Here is an 18190-nt window from a genome sequence, read left to right as displayed (position 1 = left end):
GTTTTCTGTAAACCATCTCTTACTTAATCCGGGTAGCTGTTCAAACATGCCTGACTTTTGGCTCAGTCGGTTAAGCTTGATTTCAGTTTGGCTCATGATCTTGGGGTTGTGGGATCGAGCCCGGTGTCAGGCTCTGTACTTAGTATGGAGTCCGCTTAGGGTTGGCTTTCCCTCTCCCTCTGCCCTTCCCCGCTGTGCGCTCGCTTGCTCTCTTTCTCTCTCTAAAATACATAAATCTGGGGCGCCTGGGTGGCTCCGTGGGTTAAAGCCTCTGCCTTTGGCTTAGGTCATGATCCCAGGGTCCTGGGATCGAACCTCACATCGGGCTCTCTGCTCCGTGGGGAGCCTACTTCTTCCTCTCTCTCTACCTGCCTGCCTCTCTGCCTACTTGTGATCTCTGTCAAATAAATAAATAAAATTCTAAAAAAAATTTTTTTTTGCTAAAATACATAAATCTTTAAAAAAAATTAAAAAATAAAAGAAATAAACATGACTTACTTTAGTCATACCTCAAGCATTCCAAGATAGATTATCCTGTTTGAGAACTACTGTTTTCTTGCTCTTTGTGGTTTTTTGCCAAAGAGGAGTGGAGCAGATGGGATTTGTAGTGGGGAGATGATATTTAAAGGATTTATGGGGGCACCTGGGTGGCTCAGTTGGTTAAGCGTCTGTCTTGGGCTCAGGGCTCAGGTCATGATCCCAGGTCCTGGGATTGAGCCCTAGGTTCCTCCTTAGCCGGGAGCTGCCTCCTTCCTCTCCCTCTGCTACCTCCCGGGGCTATGCTCTCTCTTTCTCACTCTCTCTCTCTCTCTATTTCTCTCTCAAATAAAGTCTTTAAAGAAAAGAAGAGATTCAAATATTTACTTTCAGATACTTTTCAATTTCACAGGTATCTAATTCTCCTAGAAATATTGAACATGGGGACACCTGGGTGGCTTAGTCAGTTAAGCATCTGCCTTTGGCTCAGGTCATGATCTCAAGGTCCTGGGATGAGCCCTGCATGGTCATGCTCAGTAGGGGAGTCTGCTTCTCCCTCTGCCCCTGCCCTGCTCATGTGTACTCGCTTGCTCTCTCTCAAATAAATAAATAAAATCTTAAAAAAAAAAAAAAAAAGGAAATAATGCGTATGCTAGTAACATTATATTCCATTGTTGAGCACAGTACTAAAATTGGTACAACAAATTTGGAGATTTATTTTTCTTTAACAAGGCAACATGCTGTATTTTTCTGGGGTAATACTGTGGTTATATCATACATCTGTTTTGTAAACTGTCCAACAGGAGCATTGTTAGCATAATAGAAAGACCATGGGCTTTGGAGTTACAAAAAAAAAAAAAAATCTGGATTCAAGTTTAACTACTACAATTGTAACGTGACTTTTTACAAAGTACTTGGAAATCTAAGCTCTAGTTTTTTGAGATTCTTTTTTTTTTATATCAGTGAGGTGGAGATAATGATAATCTCATAAGGCTTTTTATGCAGGCTAAACTGAGGGAACACATACAAAACACCTGGTACAGAGCCAAAATTAATAGATGTATGGTCAGTGACCACAGTTTAACCTTTGGTATGTTCCCCTTCATTCACAGATGTTTATAGCAATCTTTATTATTCAGGATGGTATTTGTTGGCCCATCTACATTTTAAACTTTTTAAAGGAAGTAGAAGGGGCACCTGTGTGGGTCAGTGGGTTAAAGCCTCTGCTTTCAGCTCAGGTCATGATCCCGGGGTTCTGGGATTGAGCCCCACATCGGGCTCTCTGCTCCACAGGGATTCTGCTTCCTCCTCTCTCTCTGCCTGCCTCTCTGCCTACTTGTGATCTCTGTCAAATAAATAAATAAAAATCTTAAAAAAAAAATAAAGGAAGTAGAAGTGTGAGTTTTTTTAGTTTACTGATGGACAATTTTCAGTTTTATTTGAATGTGTGCTCTGCATAAAAACTCATTCTGATAAGAATTTCAATGAAAGATTATGTTATATTGTAAATTATGACTGTTTGCAAGTAATACATTGGTCTGTTTTAGTACAGCATTTAATTGTGTTTTGACTTCCCTCAGTGTTGGTCCAAATTAAGTTACAAATTGAGGTTATTTCATTTCTTACCAGGGAAGGTGTTTGTTTGCCAGTGGCAGTCCATTTGAGCCAGTGAAACTCAATGATGGGCAAGTCTTTACACCAGGCCAGGGCAACAATGTGTATATTTTCCCAGGTAAGTGCCACCATGATTTATATTCAAGAGTAATAGGTAATTAAATTAAAATACTTAACCAAATTACGTAGAATTTAAGATTAAAATGAATAATAGTATTTATAGAATTTTGCTACGTATGTATAGGGAGACTCAAGGAATTCAGCAAATCCAGCTTGCTTTATTTTCCCTGTAAATGTATTTATTCATCTTTTCCATTAAGCTTGTTCTTATTATAGAAATAATGTAGTACGTGGTATATAAAAATGCAAAAGGAACAGAATGTTATAAAATTATTTAGTCTCTGCCTTCAGTACCTCTTTTTTTCCTAAGTTTTTATTTAAATTCCAGTTAGTAAAAAAATTCCCAAAAATAAATTCCAGTTTGTTATACAGTGCAATGTTAGTTTCAGGTGTACAATATAGTGATTCAGCACTTCCATCCATCACCCAGTGCTCATCAGGACAAGTGCGCCTTAATCCCACTGCCTGTTTAACCCACCCCCCACCCCCACCCCCACCCCTCCTCTGGGAACCATCAGTTTGTTTGCTATAGAAAGAGTTTGTTTCTTTGTTTGCCTCTCTTTTTTCCTATTGCTCGTTTGCTTTATTTCATAAATTCCACATATGAGTGAAATCAAATAATCTTTGTCTTTCTCTGACTGACTTATGTTGTTTAGGGTAATACTTTCTAGCTCCATCCATGTTGTTTTAACTGGCAAGGTTTCATTCCCTTTTTTTTTTTTTCTTAAGGGCTGAGTAATAGTACATTGTATATATATACCACATCTTCTTTTTATTTATTTTTAAGATTTTATTTATTTATTTGACAGAGATAGAGAGGGAACACAAGTACGGGGGAGCTAGAGAGGGAGAAGCAGGCTCCCCACTGAGCAGGGAGCCCAATTCAGCGGGGCTGAATCTCAGGGTACTGGGATCATGACCCAAGCTGAAGGCAGACACTTAACAATGGAGCCACCCAGGCGCCCCTGGCTCACACCTTCTTTATCCATTCACCAGTTGATAGGCAGCCTACGTAATGGGACAAGATATTTGCAAATTACATACCTGATAAAGTGTTAGTATCCAAAATATATAAAGAACTTATAAAACTCAACACCCAAAACCCAAATAATCCAACTAAAATATCAGCAAAAGACATGCGTAGACATTTTTCCAAAGAGGATATACAGATGGCCAATAGATACATGAAAAGTTGCTCATTCTCACTGGTCATCAAGGACAAACAAGTCAAAACTACAATGAGATAATCACCTCACACCCATCAGAATGGCTAAAATCAACAACACAAGAAACAGCAGGTGTCAGTGAGGAAGCAGAGAAAGGGGAACCATCTTGCACTGCTGGTGAGAATGCAAGCTGGTGCAGCCAGTCTGGAGAACAGTACGGAGTGTCCTCAAAATGTTAAAAATAGAACTACCCTATGATCTAGCAATTGCACTGCTAGGTATTTACCCAAAGAATACAAAAATTTTAATGCAAAGGGATACATGCACTCTGATGTTTATAGCAGCATTATATATAATAGCCAAAGTGTGTAAGCAGCCCGTGTCCCCTTGGTACCTCCTTATTGTACTTCTCAGCTATAACCACTGTGAGTGGTTTGTTTTGAGTTTTTCTGATGGTTACCATCATGACTAATACCCTTATCTTCCCTTACCTTGAATCTAGCCATGGACTGTACGTATGAACTTCCCACTGTTAAATATAATAGGGTACACATACCTCCTAATACTTTGCTTCTCTACCTTTCAATTTGTGTTACTATTTTTAGTTTTCCTAGAGGTTACCTTTATTTTTATATAACGCATCTAAAAAACTTTTGTTAGCAACTTACAACAGTTTTTATTAGTTTGCCACTGTTGAAAAATCTGGTATTTAGCTGTATCTGTTCTTATTCCATCTCTCAATTTTGGTTAGTTAATGTTTCTACATTGTAGGGCTCCTGTGCGGCTCAGTCGGTTAAGCATCTGTCTTTGGTTCAGGTCATGATCCCAGGGTCCTGGGATCGAGCCCCGCATTGGGCTCCCTGGTCAGTGGGGAGCCTGCTTCTCCCTCTCCAGCTCCACCATGCTTGTGTTCCCTCATGCTATCTCTGTCATAAATAAATAAAATCTTTTTTAAAAATTTCTACATTGTAGAGAGGGTTTTTGGACATGTAGGTTGTGCTCTGTTATTTTCTGTGCTTTGTGGATTGATTCTGAAATTACATGACTATTTATGTCTAAGCGGTATGATTTGATAAATATAGTAAAATATGTAATTCTATATTAAAAAATTTTTGAAACTCAAAGTAAAAGTCTTTCAAGTATCAAGTATCATGAATCAATCTTTCATTTCCTGCAAGCTTTCTTCATTTCTTCTGGATCCTGCTCCACAGCAGACTACTTTCTCTTTTTCTTTTTTTAAGATTTATTTATTTGAAAGGGAGAGTGTGCATGTGCATCAGGGGAGGGGCAGAGGGAGAGGATCCCAGGCAGACTCCCCTCTGAGCAGGGAGCCTGATGGGGGGCTCAGTCTTACAACCCTGAGATCGTGACCTGAAACCAAGAATCAGATGCTCAACCGACTGAGCCCCCAGGTGCTCCGCACAGCAGACTACTTCTTGTAACCCGTGCTGTTCTCCCTCTCACGCGTGTGCTGTTTCTGTCTTGCTACTGTTCCTCTCTATCTTGATCTCATTTTTCTGGAGTACATCTTTTGAAAAAATGTTTTCATTAAGCATGGATGAAGACCTCCTGAGTTTTTACATATCTTAAAAATGTCTTTGTTTTGTCTTCTCACTGGATAGTTTGGTGGGGTAGAGGTTTGTAGATTGAAAGCCCATTCCCTCAGATCTTTGAAAATACTTCTCCACTTTTAGTGTTGCTGTGAGAAATCTGATGTCATTGAGATTCTCATTTCTTTATCCATACTAGCTTTTCCTCTCTAAAAATACTTAAATCTTTATCTTTATCTTTAGATTTCTGAGGGTTACTGGGATGCATCCATTTTTGGGCTTATTTCCATTTATTATGCCTATCTGTGTGGGGGCCAGGTCACTATATATTCTAATAAGTCCAAATGATTTTTTAAACTATTTTTTTCTTTCTTATTTCCTTCCTTCCATTATTTGTTTTCCTCTTACAGAACTTATATTAGGCCATGGTCAAATACTTCTGTTGTCCTTGACTTGTAATTTTTATTTTACATTTTCAACTCTGCCTTTTTAAATTCTGTAATGTGGAGGAGTTCTGTTCATGTAACTCTTGATTTCAGGGCTGTGAATTCAAGCCGCATGTGTGGGTGTGGAGCCTACTTAAAATAAAACCTAAAACAACAACAAAAAAAGTCTTTTTTTTTTTAATTATAAAAATTTTCAAACATACACAAAAGCAGAGAAAAGAATGAAGGCCCATGTTCCTGTCTCCCGCATTTCAGCAGTTACTAACATGTAACCCTACCCATTCCTTTCTCATGGGAGAGCAGATCATATAATCAGACCGATCATATAATTTCATTCATAACTCCTACAGTATGTATCTCTTAAAAAGTAATTTTTTTTACTGTTGATAGAAAATTTAATTTAATTTTTTCAGTAATTTTTTAATTAAATGTAAAACTCGCATCATACCACATAAAATGAACATTTGTTTGATATCACATATCATCAGTTCAGTAGGCTCAAATATATTTTTTATTCCCAATACCTTTATCTTATCCTAAAATTACTTTTTTTTAATAGCCACTTTTTTTTTTTTTAAGGTGGCAGGATCTTTTTGAATTTCTTCTGAGAACTAAGATTCTTTTAAATATTTCTTCCTGGGCGCCTGGGTGGCTCAGTGGGTTAAGCCGATGCCTTCAGCTCAGGTCATGATCTCAGGGTCCTGGGATCGAGTCCCGCATCGGGCTCTGTGCTTGGAAGGGAGCCTGCTTCCTCCTCTCTCTCTCTGCCTGCCTCTCTGCCTACTTGTGATCTCTCTCTGTCAAATAAATAAATAAAATCTTTAAAATAAATAAATAAATAAATAAATATTTCTTCCTTTTTGCTGTTCATTTTCTATAAATTTCTGGTGATCCTTAATTGTTCATTCATTTTAATGAAAGACTGTTGGATTTGGCCTGAATTTCCTTTGTCTTCTTGTGGGCCTCTCCCTGAGGAGCTGACAGTAGGCGCTACAATTTCATGACAGGTAGATTTTTAGTGTACGTAGGCTAGCATCAAACAAGCGCATTTTAACTGTTGTCAAAGTAAAGAAGACTTCTAGCCTGTGAATACCCCAGTGCTTTTGTGTGTGAATTTTCCTCCTTTTCCTCCTGTGTAGCTGTTTCATGTCTAGAATTGTACCATGCTTGGCTCTTGAGACCTAGTGTCTGTAATAGAAACTCTCTCATCACCAGTGATCTCTTTCTAGAACTTGATAATGTTCAGAATCCATCCATTCTATCCAGCAGTATTCCTGTGGCATAAAGGCATAAGAGTATGGAAAAGAATACTTTTCTGCTCATTTTAACAAAGTCATCTTCTGTATCTTATTTGACTAACAAGGAATTTGGCAATCGATTATTTTTATACAACACCACAGAATCCTAACTTTATTATTAACCATTACCATTGATAATGGTAACCATTACCAATGTTTAAATGGTTAACCATTATTATTAACCATTATTATTAACCATTACCATTAATTGGTAACCATTACCAATGGTTAATGGTAATTAACCATTACCAGTGGTAAATATAGATGTATTTACGTCTATAAATACAGATGTAAAAATGACTTGATAGTAGAGGTAAAAATGGACTTTAAAGCAGGAGACCAAAGTCTGTTGATAAAAAAAGGTAAGGCTCTGATAATGTTTGAATTATCTGGTCCAGCAGTTATAACTGGATGAAGTAACAACAAAAGTAAAATCTTAACAGGGTCACAAGGCTAATAAGATATTGACTAATAAAATACTCGGGAATTCGGATCAAGAGTAGGGGGAGAACTGGAGCTTCAAAAACCAGTATGTGAAGGCTTTCGCCATGAAGTGTTTTCTCATCAGCAAGAGGGGGCTGGGCAGTCCAACAACAGTGCTTTTGGTGGAAGGAGGGCAAGCGTCAGAGTCTGGCATCTGCCAAGAGTGGGATTCTTTGTGAACCTCTCGTGCTGTAGCCCTAAAGGCTGTACCATGGAATATGGGTCTAGTTTGCACTGTCGTGTGGATGATCTAGAAAACCTCAAGTCTTTGTTCTGGCTTACCAGCATCCACAAGTGACTGGCAGAAGCAAACAGAAATCTTCTACGGAACAAGATAGACACTATCCTTTTCTTCAGGTTACTTTCACAAATTTTGAAATAAACCTCCAGTTAAAAAATTAAAGATAAAGACACACGTACAGAGACAAGACAGCAGAAGCCAAAAGTATCAGAAACAACAGGAAAACTGGATTTCTGGCTATTAAACAGGTGCTATGAAACAAATATGCTTGTTGTGTTTATGGAGATGAAAGCCAAGCTTGAAAGATTCAGCCAAGTAACACTAAATTGTAGAATTGAAAAATAAAATAAATTTAAGAATTCAGTGAATGAGGCTTATGGCAGATTAGACTAAAGAGAATTAAACTGTAAAGTCAGAAGAAATGATCAAGACACCAAAAAAAAAGAAAAATATAGAAAAACAGATACATACCTTTAATTGATATACTTTATTATATGGTCCCAGAAGATGAACATGAGAATGAAGCAGAGGCAATATTTGTGTCTCAATGGCTGAGAATGTCTTAGAACCTGATGGATGAAGTCAATACTCAATATTGACACGAAACCAATGAGACCTCTGTGGGATAAATAAAAGGCCACATCTAGGAACATTGTTGTGAGGCTTCAGCAAACAATAACAAAGAGAAGACTATAAATGCAGGCAGAGCAAAAGGATTTCCTTGAAAGGAGCAACTATAATAGTTTATCAGTTAAGCAGATTGAAACTGTTAAAGGGACATGCATTGTCTGGCAGGAGAGTACATTAGAGATTGCCATGGAGTTTTCATAGGGTGCAGGTTATAAATTTTAGGATAATCATTAGAAGGCTAGAAGAACTTCCCAACTATGGTTAGAGACTGTTAAGGGAGGAAATGAAATGATTAAAAAAAAAAAAAATAGACAGTCAAGAATGAAGAGGAACGGAAGGAACATGGAATAGACAAGACAAATATAAGAGGACAATAGATTTTGCTCCAATCATTTAAGCAACTATATTAACTATAGATGGAACAAATAAATGCTCTACTTTCTGAAATGTATCTATTATCTAGAGGCTAGATTAAAATAAGGAATCTATTAACCATCTGTTTTTCTTCTCATCCTTGATTAATTGGATAATTGTAGTGCCCCACTCTGGCCAAGGACTATTGGGATACTCTTTGAATACTGTAAAACAGAATTTCTAGACTGGAAGACACCAGACAGAGTTGAGGAAGGAGGTGTCAGAAAGTAGGGTCATTGAAAGCCAAGTCACCACAGCGATGTTCAGAGTGGGCAAGCCCCATCCTCGTCCTCATGGCTACCAATCATTCTTTTGGTTCCTAACCCTTACATATGAAAAACACTCAAATGTTACTCGTTAACTAAGGAAATTTCTTATATAAACATTTTATCTCATGAGAGTCTAAAATAGACAGGAAATAAAAAAACTGTTTAGGAAGAAGCAGGGATTGATTAGGTGGGGAAAAGGAAAGTTTAAAAATTATCAGTAACCACATGGAGACGAAAATAATATGTTCCAGAAACAGGAAAGAATTTTTTTTTAAATTAGAAAACAAAAATGAGCTCTTGAAAATGAAAAGTTTGATAGCAGAAGGATTTAAAAAAAAAAAAACAAAAAACTGAGGAAATCACCTAAAAAACAAGCAGAGAACAAGGGATGGAAAACAAAAGAAGAAAATTAGGAGACTAGTCCAGAAAGTACAATATCAGAAAAAAGAACTGGAGAGAGAGAGAACAGGTAAGTGGAAGGAAGAGTACTATCAAAGATTTCATGAACATTTCCCCAAACTGAAAGACCCAAGTTTCTAGATAGGAAGGGGCTCCTACTGAGTGCCGTATGTGATATGAAATGTGAAAGTCATGCATCTCAAAGCCCATCCCTGGGAAACTGCAGAACATTCGGGGTGAGAAAAGTTCCTAATATTTCCAGAAATGCAGTAAAAAGATAATCACCAAAAAGGATCTGGAATCAAATTGGCACTGGTTTCTCACCAACAGTGCCAGCAGCTAAAAGGTATTGAAGTCATAACTCACAATTTTGAAGGGAAATTATTTCCAAACTAGAATTCTAAACCCAAACAAACTATCAAAAATAAGTGGACAGTAGTTTAACAATCTGGAAAACAGGGACGCCTGGGTGGCTCAGTTGGTTAAGCAGCTGCCTTTGGCTCAGGTCATGATCCCAGCGTCCTGGGATTGAGTCCCACATCGGGCTCCTTGCTCAGCAGGGAACCTGCTTCTCCCTCTGCCTCTGCCTGCCATTCTGTCTGCCTGTGCTCGCTCTCTCCCCCCCCCTCTCTCTGATAAATAAAATCTTAAAAAAAAAAAATTTTTGGAAAACATGTCTGACCAAAAAGAGGGAGTAACAAAAAACTAGGAAAAAGTGGGATTTAGGAAGTGAACTCAGAAAGAAAGAAAGGGAATCCCTATGAAGATAAGGGATTTTGCAGGATGACTGCTCCAGATCCGGGATGGACAGCAGGATCTGGGCGGAAAGCAGATGGTCGCAGCAGCAGAGGATTCTTTTAGAGGATGAAGGAAGAGAATACATGAAGTGACTGAGTTACTGGATGATTCAGGCAAACGAATGACTGTTCCAATGTGAAATAATTTTAAGTACTGAAAAAGTAAAATAAGGAGAATAGGATAGTAACTTCAGGGGAAACCAAAAGTTTTGCAGAAGAGGAGAAATAATCACGACACGACACGGTGTTAATAATGGCTCTGCTGGAAGTAACACTCATGAAGTCATAATAATCTAATCGTTGACTACTGATTGATTCAGCCAAAATGGTGTCCGAACCATACTGGCAAAAGGGACAAGCTGGAAATGGGAAGGAAAGCCAAGTACTTAATTCCTACAGGAAGGAGTGGGTGATATTTAAAACTCAGAAGTCAATCAGGAGAAATACAAGCAAGCTGTTTGAGAGAAAGAAATATAAAAATAATCAGCTAAAAGAATTGAAAGTAGCTGCCTTTATAGGGCAAGAAGTGGCAAGGTTAGAGGTGGGCTGGGAATTGATGTTTCTTATAGCAAGTGTTGATGAATTGTATGCATTGTTATTTTGCTAATTTTAAAAAACTAAATTGAGAAAAGCCATTTGATATTTCTCAAGTTATTCTAGGAGGTAAAAATTCTAACACTTAACAAAGATGATTTGATTTTAACTCTCAGGTTTCTATTTTTTCTTGGCTGCTAATTTGGGGGGGGCGGCCATCGGGGGCTAGTGGTCACCATTAACTTGCTTCAAGTCTGGAATTTGTTTGGTTCCTTTCATAATTTGAAAAGTGACCTTACTAAATAAACTATTTAAAATGTTTTGTAGGAGTGGCTTTAGCTGTTATTCTCTGTAACACCCGGCATATCAGTGATCATGTTTTCCTAGAAGCTGCAAAGGTAAATGTTTTAAATATTGTTTGGCTCTTTTATTAGGATGAATTATAAAGATGGATGGATCTTAATTAAAAGCAGAGAAAGAAAATGGGTTAAATCTGCCTTATGAATGGAAAGGAAGTTATTCATCTGTTGCTTTTTTGATTTGGCTCTCTACTTTTGCAAAAGATTAATTTCATATCATGATTTTTCAAATGTTTGAATGTTAAGCTATGAATCCTTTCATATTTATAACACATACTGTACCTGTTGTGTATCTGTATCTGAAGGTACTATATTGTGACGGCATAGATAAAATGTAACACCTTCATTTTTTAATGGACAAATACTGGCTTATTTGGAGTGTGCTGGCCTGTTAGAGTGCCAAACTGTAATATGAGTTTTGAAGAACTCACATTAATACAGATTTTCATGCTTATTTTCATAGTAACTAATGTAATTATGCCACACGTTGTATGTGTTAAGTAGAATATGTCAATAAACCTTTCAATCTGGTTATTTCTTATTTAGTGGTGAACAGTTTTAATCTCTGCGGTGCATATTCCTGCTAAAAATAAGGAGAATTATCTTACCTATATTATTTTCTGCTCCCCAAACTCCTTTTCCATTTTATTAGGTCCTTATTCTGTGTTACTTAAAAATAAAATGCTGTTTTTCTCTTCAGGCTCTGACAAATCAGCTGACAGATAAAGAGCTGGCTCAAGGGAGACTTTACCCACCACTTGCTAACATTCAGGAAGTTTCTATTAACATTGCTATTAAAGTAAGTATTAATGTATACCTCTTCACATAAATTTTAGTGATTTTTTTTTTCCTTTTAAGATTTTATTTATTCATTTGACAGAGATCACACGTAGGTAGAGAGGCAGGCAGAGAGAGAGGAAGGGAAGCAGGCTCCCTGCTGAGCAGAGATCCCAATGTGGGGCTAGATCCCAGGACCCTGGGACCACGACCTGAGCTGAAGGCAGAGGCTTTAACCCACTGAGCCATCCAGGTGCCCCTTAATGATGTTTTTCTTAAGTAGCACAAGTTTATTAGAGAAAAGTTTGAAACATTTCAAGGGTGCAAAGAAGAAATTTTAAATCACACATTTTCTTACTACCAGAATATAACCCACGTTATATTTTTTTAAAGGTTTATTTATTTATTTGAAAGAGAAAGAGAGCAGGGGGAGGGAGAGAATCTCAGGCAGACTCCCCTGCTGAGCAGGGAGGCTCATGTAGGGCTAGATCCCAGGACTCTGAGATCATGACCTGAGCGAAAGGCAGAGGCTTAACCCACTGAGCCACCCAGGTGCCCCTGGGGACACCCATGTACCGTTAAAATTATTGTGGTATGGGTGTACCTGGCTGGCTCAGTCAGAGAGTGCAATTTGATCTGTGGGTTATGAGTTGGGTGTAAAAATTACTTAAAAGTAAAATCTTACATAATAATTATTGTGGTATATATAATGTATATTATTTGATACTATGTTTCCCATTACTATGGTTTTTCAGTATTTTCTTATCTGTTCAAACTGTGTATTGTTTTGGATGAATTTTTCTATCAATTTTTTGAATTCAAAGAAAACCCTGCATCTATGAATGAAACTATCAGACTTATAAATTAAATTAGTGAAAATGAGTCTTTGGTACTGGCTCTTCCCTCCCTATCTACCTCTTCCCACTCAGCTGTCTGTTTTTTTTTCTTAAGTCTTTCAATATAATTTTTTTGTTTTCTTCTTTAAACATGGTATGTCACTTATACTTATTTTCTTAGATTTTACAATCTTTGTTCTTTTAAATAAGTGTTTTTTGTTTTCTTCTTTAAACATGGTATGTCACTTATACTTATTTTCTTAGATTTTACAATCTTTGTTCTTTTAAATAAGTGAAGATTTTTCTTTCCATATCCTCGCTTGTCATTTCTGGCATATAGGGAAGGTATTAATTTTTGTGAATTTACTTGATAACTAATTTGTTGAGTAATCTTAACTCTTTAAATTAACTCTTTGGGAATTTTGAGTTTTAAATCATTTGCAAGTAATTTTTTTCTTCATTTTTTTTTTAAAGATTTTATTTATTTTATTTATTTGTCAGAAAGAGAGAGAGAGAGCACGAGCACAGGCAGACAGAGAGGCAGGCAGAGTCAGAGGGAGAAGCAGGCTCCCTGCGGAGCAAGGAGCCCAATGTGGGACTCGATCCCAGGATGCTGGGATCATGACCTGAGCCGAAGGCAGCGGCTTAACTAACTGAGCCACCCAGGCGTCCCTTTTTCTTCATTTTTTATGTATTACTTTTTTTCCCCCTTAAGACCAGTTTTAAGCAACTTAGTAGATAAGGGCATCCTTGTATTTTAATAATGTGATACTAGCTTTTGGCTGAAATAAATATTCTTTTATCTTTTTAAAGAAATAATCTTCATCCCTAGTTTACTAAGATTTTCTTAGTAAACATCAGGATTAGATTTAGAATTTATTAATAATACTTTTGACTGTATACTGATGATCGTAAAATTTTTACTCCTCTGACTATAAATGTTATTGGATTATTTTAACATTCATAAACTGAAGATTGGAAATTAGAGGGTGATGTGTTTAAGAAATAACACCCAGAGGGCCTACGTGGCTCAGTCATTTGAGCATCCAAGACTCTTAATTTCAGCTCAAGTCATGAGATCAAGCTCCACATCAGAATCCACACTTGGTGAGGCATCTGCTTGAGATCTCTCCCTCTGTCCCTCCCCCGACGCATGCATGCTCTCACGTGCTCTCCCTCTCACTCACATAAATAATCTTTAAAAATATTCTTTAAAAAAAAATAAAGAACAGCCAATCCAGGGGCACCTGCCTGGCTCAGTCAATGGAGGGTGTGACGACTCTTCTTGGAGTAATGAGTTCGAGCCCCATGATGAGTGTAGAGATTACTTTAGTTTTAAGTTTTGGCTTCAAAGTTGGTTTTGTTTTTGTTTTTTTAAGATTTTATTTATTTATTTGACAGAGAAACAGCGAGAGCAGAAACATGAGCAGGGGGAGTGGGAGAGGGAAAGCAGGCTTCCTGCCGAGGAAGGAGCCTGATGTGGGTGGGGCTCCATTCCAGGACCCTGGGGGCCGAAGGCAGGCACTTAATGACTGAGCCACCCAGGTGCCCCAAAGTTGGTTTTTCGATTACGGGCTATACTAAGCTATTAAACGTAAACAGATTCCTCCTTGTGCATGGTTGGTGGGAATATAAATTAGTGCAGCCATTATGGAAAGCTGTATGGCTGGCTGTTCCTCAAAACCCCAAAATTAGAACTACCACATAATCCAGTAATTCCATTTCTGGGTATATATCCAAAAGAAATTAAATCATAATCTTGAAGAGCACTCCTATGTTCACTGCAGCATTATCCACAATAGCCAAGACACAGAAACAAATCAAAGTCCATCAACACTCAAAGTGTCATATCTACACAAATACATGTACACACACTAATATTATTCAGCCTTAAAAAAGAAGGAAATCCTGCCACTTGTACAAGGATGAACGTGGAAGACTAAATGAAATAAATCAGTCAGAGAAAGACAAATACTGTCTGATCTCACTTATAAGTGGAATCTAAAAAAGAAACTCAAAAAAGAGTAGAATGGTGCTTGCCGGGACTAGAGGAAAAGGGGAAATGCTGATCAAAGGGTGCAAACTTCCTATAATAAGTGGATTAAGTTCTAGAAATCTCAGTGTATAGCATGGCTTAATGAAATTTGCTAACAGAGTAGATTTTAAATATTCTTGCCACACACACAAGAAGTATGTGCAGTGATGAAGAGGCCAATTGGCTTGGTTGGGGGAATTATTTCACAGTGTACACATACATCAGAACATCTCCTTGTATTCCATAAGTACAGGATTATTTGTCAATTCTATCTCAGTAAAGTTGAGAAAAAATGAAAAATAAATAAAATAACATCTTAAAAAATAAATAACAGCCAGTCCACTTGAGCTGGACTAAAGTATGAGTAGGAAAATGGCACAAGAGAGGATTTGCAAGTTTTCTTGAGGCCAGCTTATCCAGATACACAAATGCCAGGCTAAGGGGTCTAAATACCTTACTGTTGCAAAACAGCCAAGGATTTTAGAGCCCAGAACTAGGATGAACAGCGCTCGGTTTTGGAATTTATAGAATGATACTGTATTTGGGACGTATTTTGGAACTTATCAGTCAGATTACCGGTGTGTCAAGCTGAAAGGTCATATGAAAGAGAGACCTGTGCGTATGGGCTGGTACAGGAGCGTCGCCCCAGGTTGATGCCTCTTCTCCCTTCCCCAGGGTAGAGAATTTGCTCCTTAATTGTCTTAAGACTTGCCTTTTTAAGAGCAAGGGATCAGGAGACTAGCAGTGCTTTGTTTCTGTCCCTCACCCCATCCCACAGCCACTGAGCATCTCCGATCTCTCTTGCTTTGCCTCAGCCTTTTCTGTGGGTAAAATCTGTTTCTTATAATAGGCCAGAAAATAATTGAAATACATGTTCATCACAAAATACAGTAAGCTTGAGCCCCTGGAATGGAGTGTTATTTTTAATAACCTTCATTTCTTTGTTAAATTTTTTTCTTAGAAAGCTGAAATAAACTTGAATAGTGGTCACCGTTTAAATGGGAATTAGAGTAGGAGGAGAAAGACAAAATTGAAATTTTTAAATCATGTGTTAAAATATTTTTTTTAAGTTAAAATGAAACCATAACTTGAGAATTTACTATATAATAAGCACTGTGCTATCCTGTGAGGAAACTTTCCTACTACCTCATTTCACAACAAAACTAAGAGAGGGCTTATCCTCATCAGCTTGGTTACAAATATCAGAAATCCATTCAAGCCAAATGAGGTGGGATGTAATCTAGCTTCACTGTGTAGGGCCTGGGATTTGTAGTCTGAATGCTTTAGGTTTGAGACACAGCTCTCACTTAACTACCTTGGGCAAGTTACTTACTCGTAACTTGTTACTTACTATTATTATTCACTTACTCCTCATACTTTAGTGTCCTCATACGTAAAATGAGGATAATACTACCAATACTTAACCTCATAGGATTGTTGTGAGGATTAAATGAGCTGTACATGTAAAACACATGGAACATGCCTGGCACTCCATGATGGTGGTGGTGAGTTGCCATGTGTAGGTCCCGGCCCTCACTTTACTTGACCTTATAGTTCTCGTGTCCAACACCTGATTTATAATAATCTCTCTATCTCTTAATCTGAATTCTAGAGCACAAACACCTGGCTCGCATTAGGTTAGGTTTTCACCCCAGTCCTGTCAGCTATGGATAGGACGTAGACTCTCTTACATGCTGTTTGAAAGTGGGGGAAGGGGGCGCCTGGGTGGTTCAGTGGGTTAAAGCCTCTGCCTTTGGCTCAGGTCATGATCCCAGGGTCCTGGGATCGAGCCCCACATCGGGCTCTCTGCTTAGCAGGGAGCCTGCTTCCTCTGTCTCTCTGCCTGCCTCTCGGCCTACTTGTGATCTCTGTCTGTCAAATAAATAAATAAAATGTTAAAAAAAAAGAAAAAAAGAAAAAAGAAAAGAAAGTGGGGGAAGGACAGGGGCTAGGCGGGTCACCCAAGTAGGACTGCCTGACTGACACAAAGCAGAGCTTAAAATTGTTTGTTAGCTTGAAGTATTAAGGAAATGTCAATAATTGGGGGGGAGGTAACTTTAAAACACATCAAACTTACATTGAGATGGCAGATTATTTTTATTTCATCTTTCAAGTTTTTAATAGCTTCCAAATGTTTTGAAATGAGTCAAAGTAATGTTATTTTTTTTTATTTTGAAGAAAGAAAAACGTCATACATTCATTCCACTGTGTTTTAATAGTACTTTTTCTCTCCGGTTACTATCAGACTCTACACAGCAATCTTATTTATTTTTCAGGTCACAGAATACCTGTACGCTAACAAAATGGCCTTCCGATACCCAGAACCTGAAGACAAGGCCAAATACATTAGAGAAAGAATCTGGCGAAGTGAATACGATTCCCTGCTGCCGGATGTCTATGACTGGCCAGAATCCCCACTAAGCCCTCCCTTGATAACGGAAGAGAAGCACACCCACTGAAAAATACTTTCCATGCTTCAGGGAACCCCCCCCTTATTTTTTTCTTTTTCCAGAGAAAAAGAGATAATCTCAAATTTATGGGTTTTTTTTCATGTGTTTTATTCTCCCCCACTGCTTTGCTTGACTTTTTATTTTTTTCCATGAATCTGTATTTCCTTAGAGGATCAACATGTTGGCTACATTGTGAATGCCCATCAGCACCCTGCAGTCAAAATAACCATGATGCTTTTCTTCTGATTCTTGCTCATAGCACATCAAAGAGATGTCACAGATGTATTTGTAAATGTCTTCACTTGTGCTATTGTTCATGCTTGCCAGAGTATTTTCTATTTACTATTAACAGTAATCATCTTCTCTCCCCAGCTCTTTTAGGGCTACTAAGAAATTTACTTCTGTGGATATGAGTATAGAGTTTTAAGAAGCTAAATTTAACCAGATTATAAGGACAAACTGTCAGTGTCTAAAACTTCTTTTATTTCAGCCTTATTTTATCTTCATGCTCTGAAATTCCTTTCCAGCTGATAAATCTAGAGAAATGTGAAAAATCTACCCTGTTATTTATTTTCTGGACCTAAATTGAGGCCCAACTATAACATCAGGAGAGAGAAATGGGAAGTACCGCTGTCTTTAGAGAGATAAACAAAATAGTCATTGTTTCAACAGTGTATAAAAATCATAGTGTAACTTTTTTATTTAATAAAGGTATTATCTTAAATTTAATTGCTTTAATTAATGTGATTTTATTGCCCAACTAGAAATTTAGGTTTGCTTATTATGAAAAACACCTATTTTCATTTTACTTATTTCTAGATAATTCGAAGGAGGAGATATAATGCATAAATTATAACTGACATCATGTGACTTTTAACCAATGAGTCCTGTTGCACATTTGAATGAAGCATATTTAACTGGAGATGCTATACCCCTTATTCCAATAGTGGTGCTCTTTATTGTTTGGATAGTTTTGGAATGTCTTTATTCCTTTGAATACCATTAGTGATAACTCTTCCCACTGAAGATGGATTTAATTTTTTGAAACCACTAAAATTAATTTAGGGCTAAGGGGGATGAGTGAGGTAGGTATACAGACCAGGAAATGCCATTTTTAATACCAGTAAAATGGGAAACAATTGGCAAGTAAGACCGGTTTTCTTATGTGGCTTGTGGATTGGAGGGTTCTAAAGGAAAACACAAAAGCCTTTGGAGAGTTAGTAGTATTACTTTTTATGTGCCTAACATAATTGCTTCGAAGCAACAAAAACTTATTTTAAGTGCTCCTTCTAGAA

At 37.5% G+C, this 18190-nt stretch overlaps 1 protein-coding gene across 2 annotated transcripts in view; it reads left to right on the top strand.

The window, feature by feature from the left end:
* ME2 (malic enzyme 2) overlaps positions 1-17624 on the top strand; it is a 57782-nt gene extending 40158 nt beyond the window's left edge. For both annotated transcript variants that reach the window (XM_044242957.1, XM_044242958.1), the window contains exons 13-16: positions 2107-2209; positions 10766-10836; positions 11498-11596; positions 16722-17624. In XM_044242957.1, the coding sequence (XP_044098892.1) occupies positions 2107-2209; positions 10766-10836; positions 11498-11596; positions 16722-16904 (456 nt within the window). In that variant the 3' untranslated portion in view covers positions 16905-17624. The remainder of the gene's footprint in view (positions 1-2106; positions 2210-10765; positions 10837-11497; positions 11597-16721) is intronic.
* Positions 17625-18190: the final 566 nt, after the last annotated feature.

This window comes from Neovison vison, chromosome 3 (assembly GCF_020171115.1).
Source record: "Neovison vison isolate M4711 chromosome 3, ASM_NN_V1, whole genome shotgun sequence".
Lineage (NCBI taxonomy): Eukaryota > Metazoa > Chordata > Mammalia > Carnivora > Mustelidae > Neogale > Neogale vison.
Note: the sequence above shows the minus strand (reverse complement) of the source record. Positions and strands in the feature narration are given on the sequence as shown.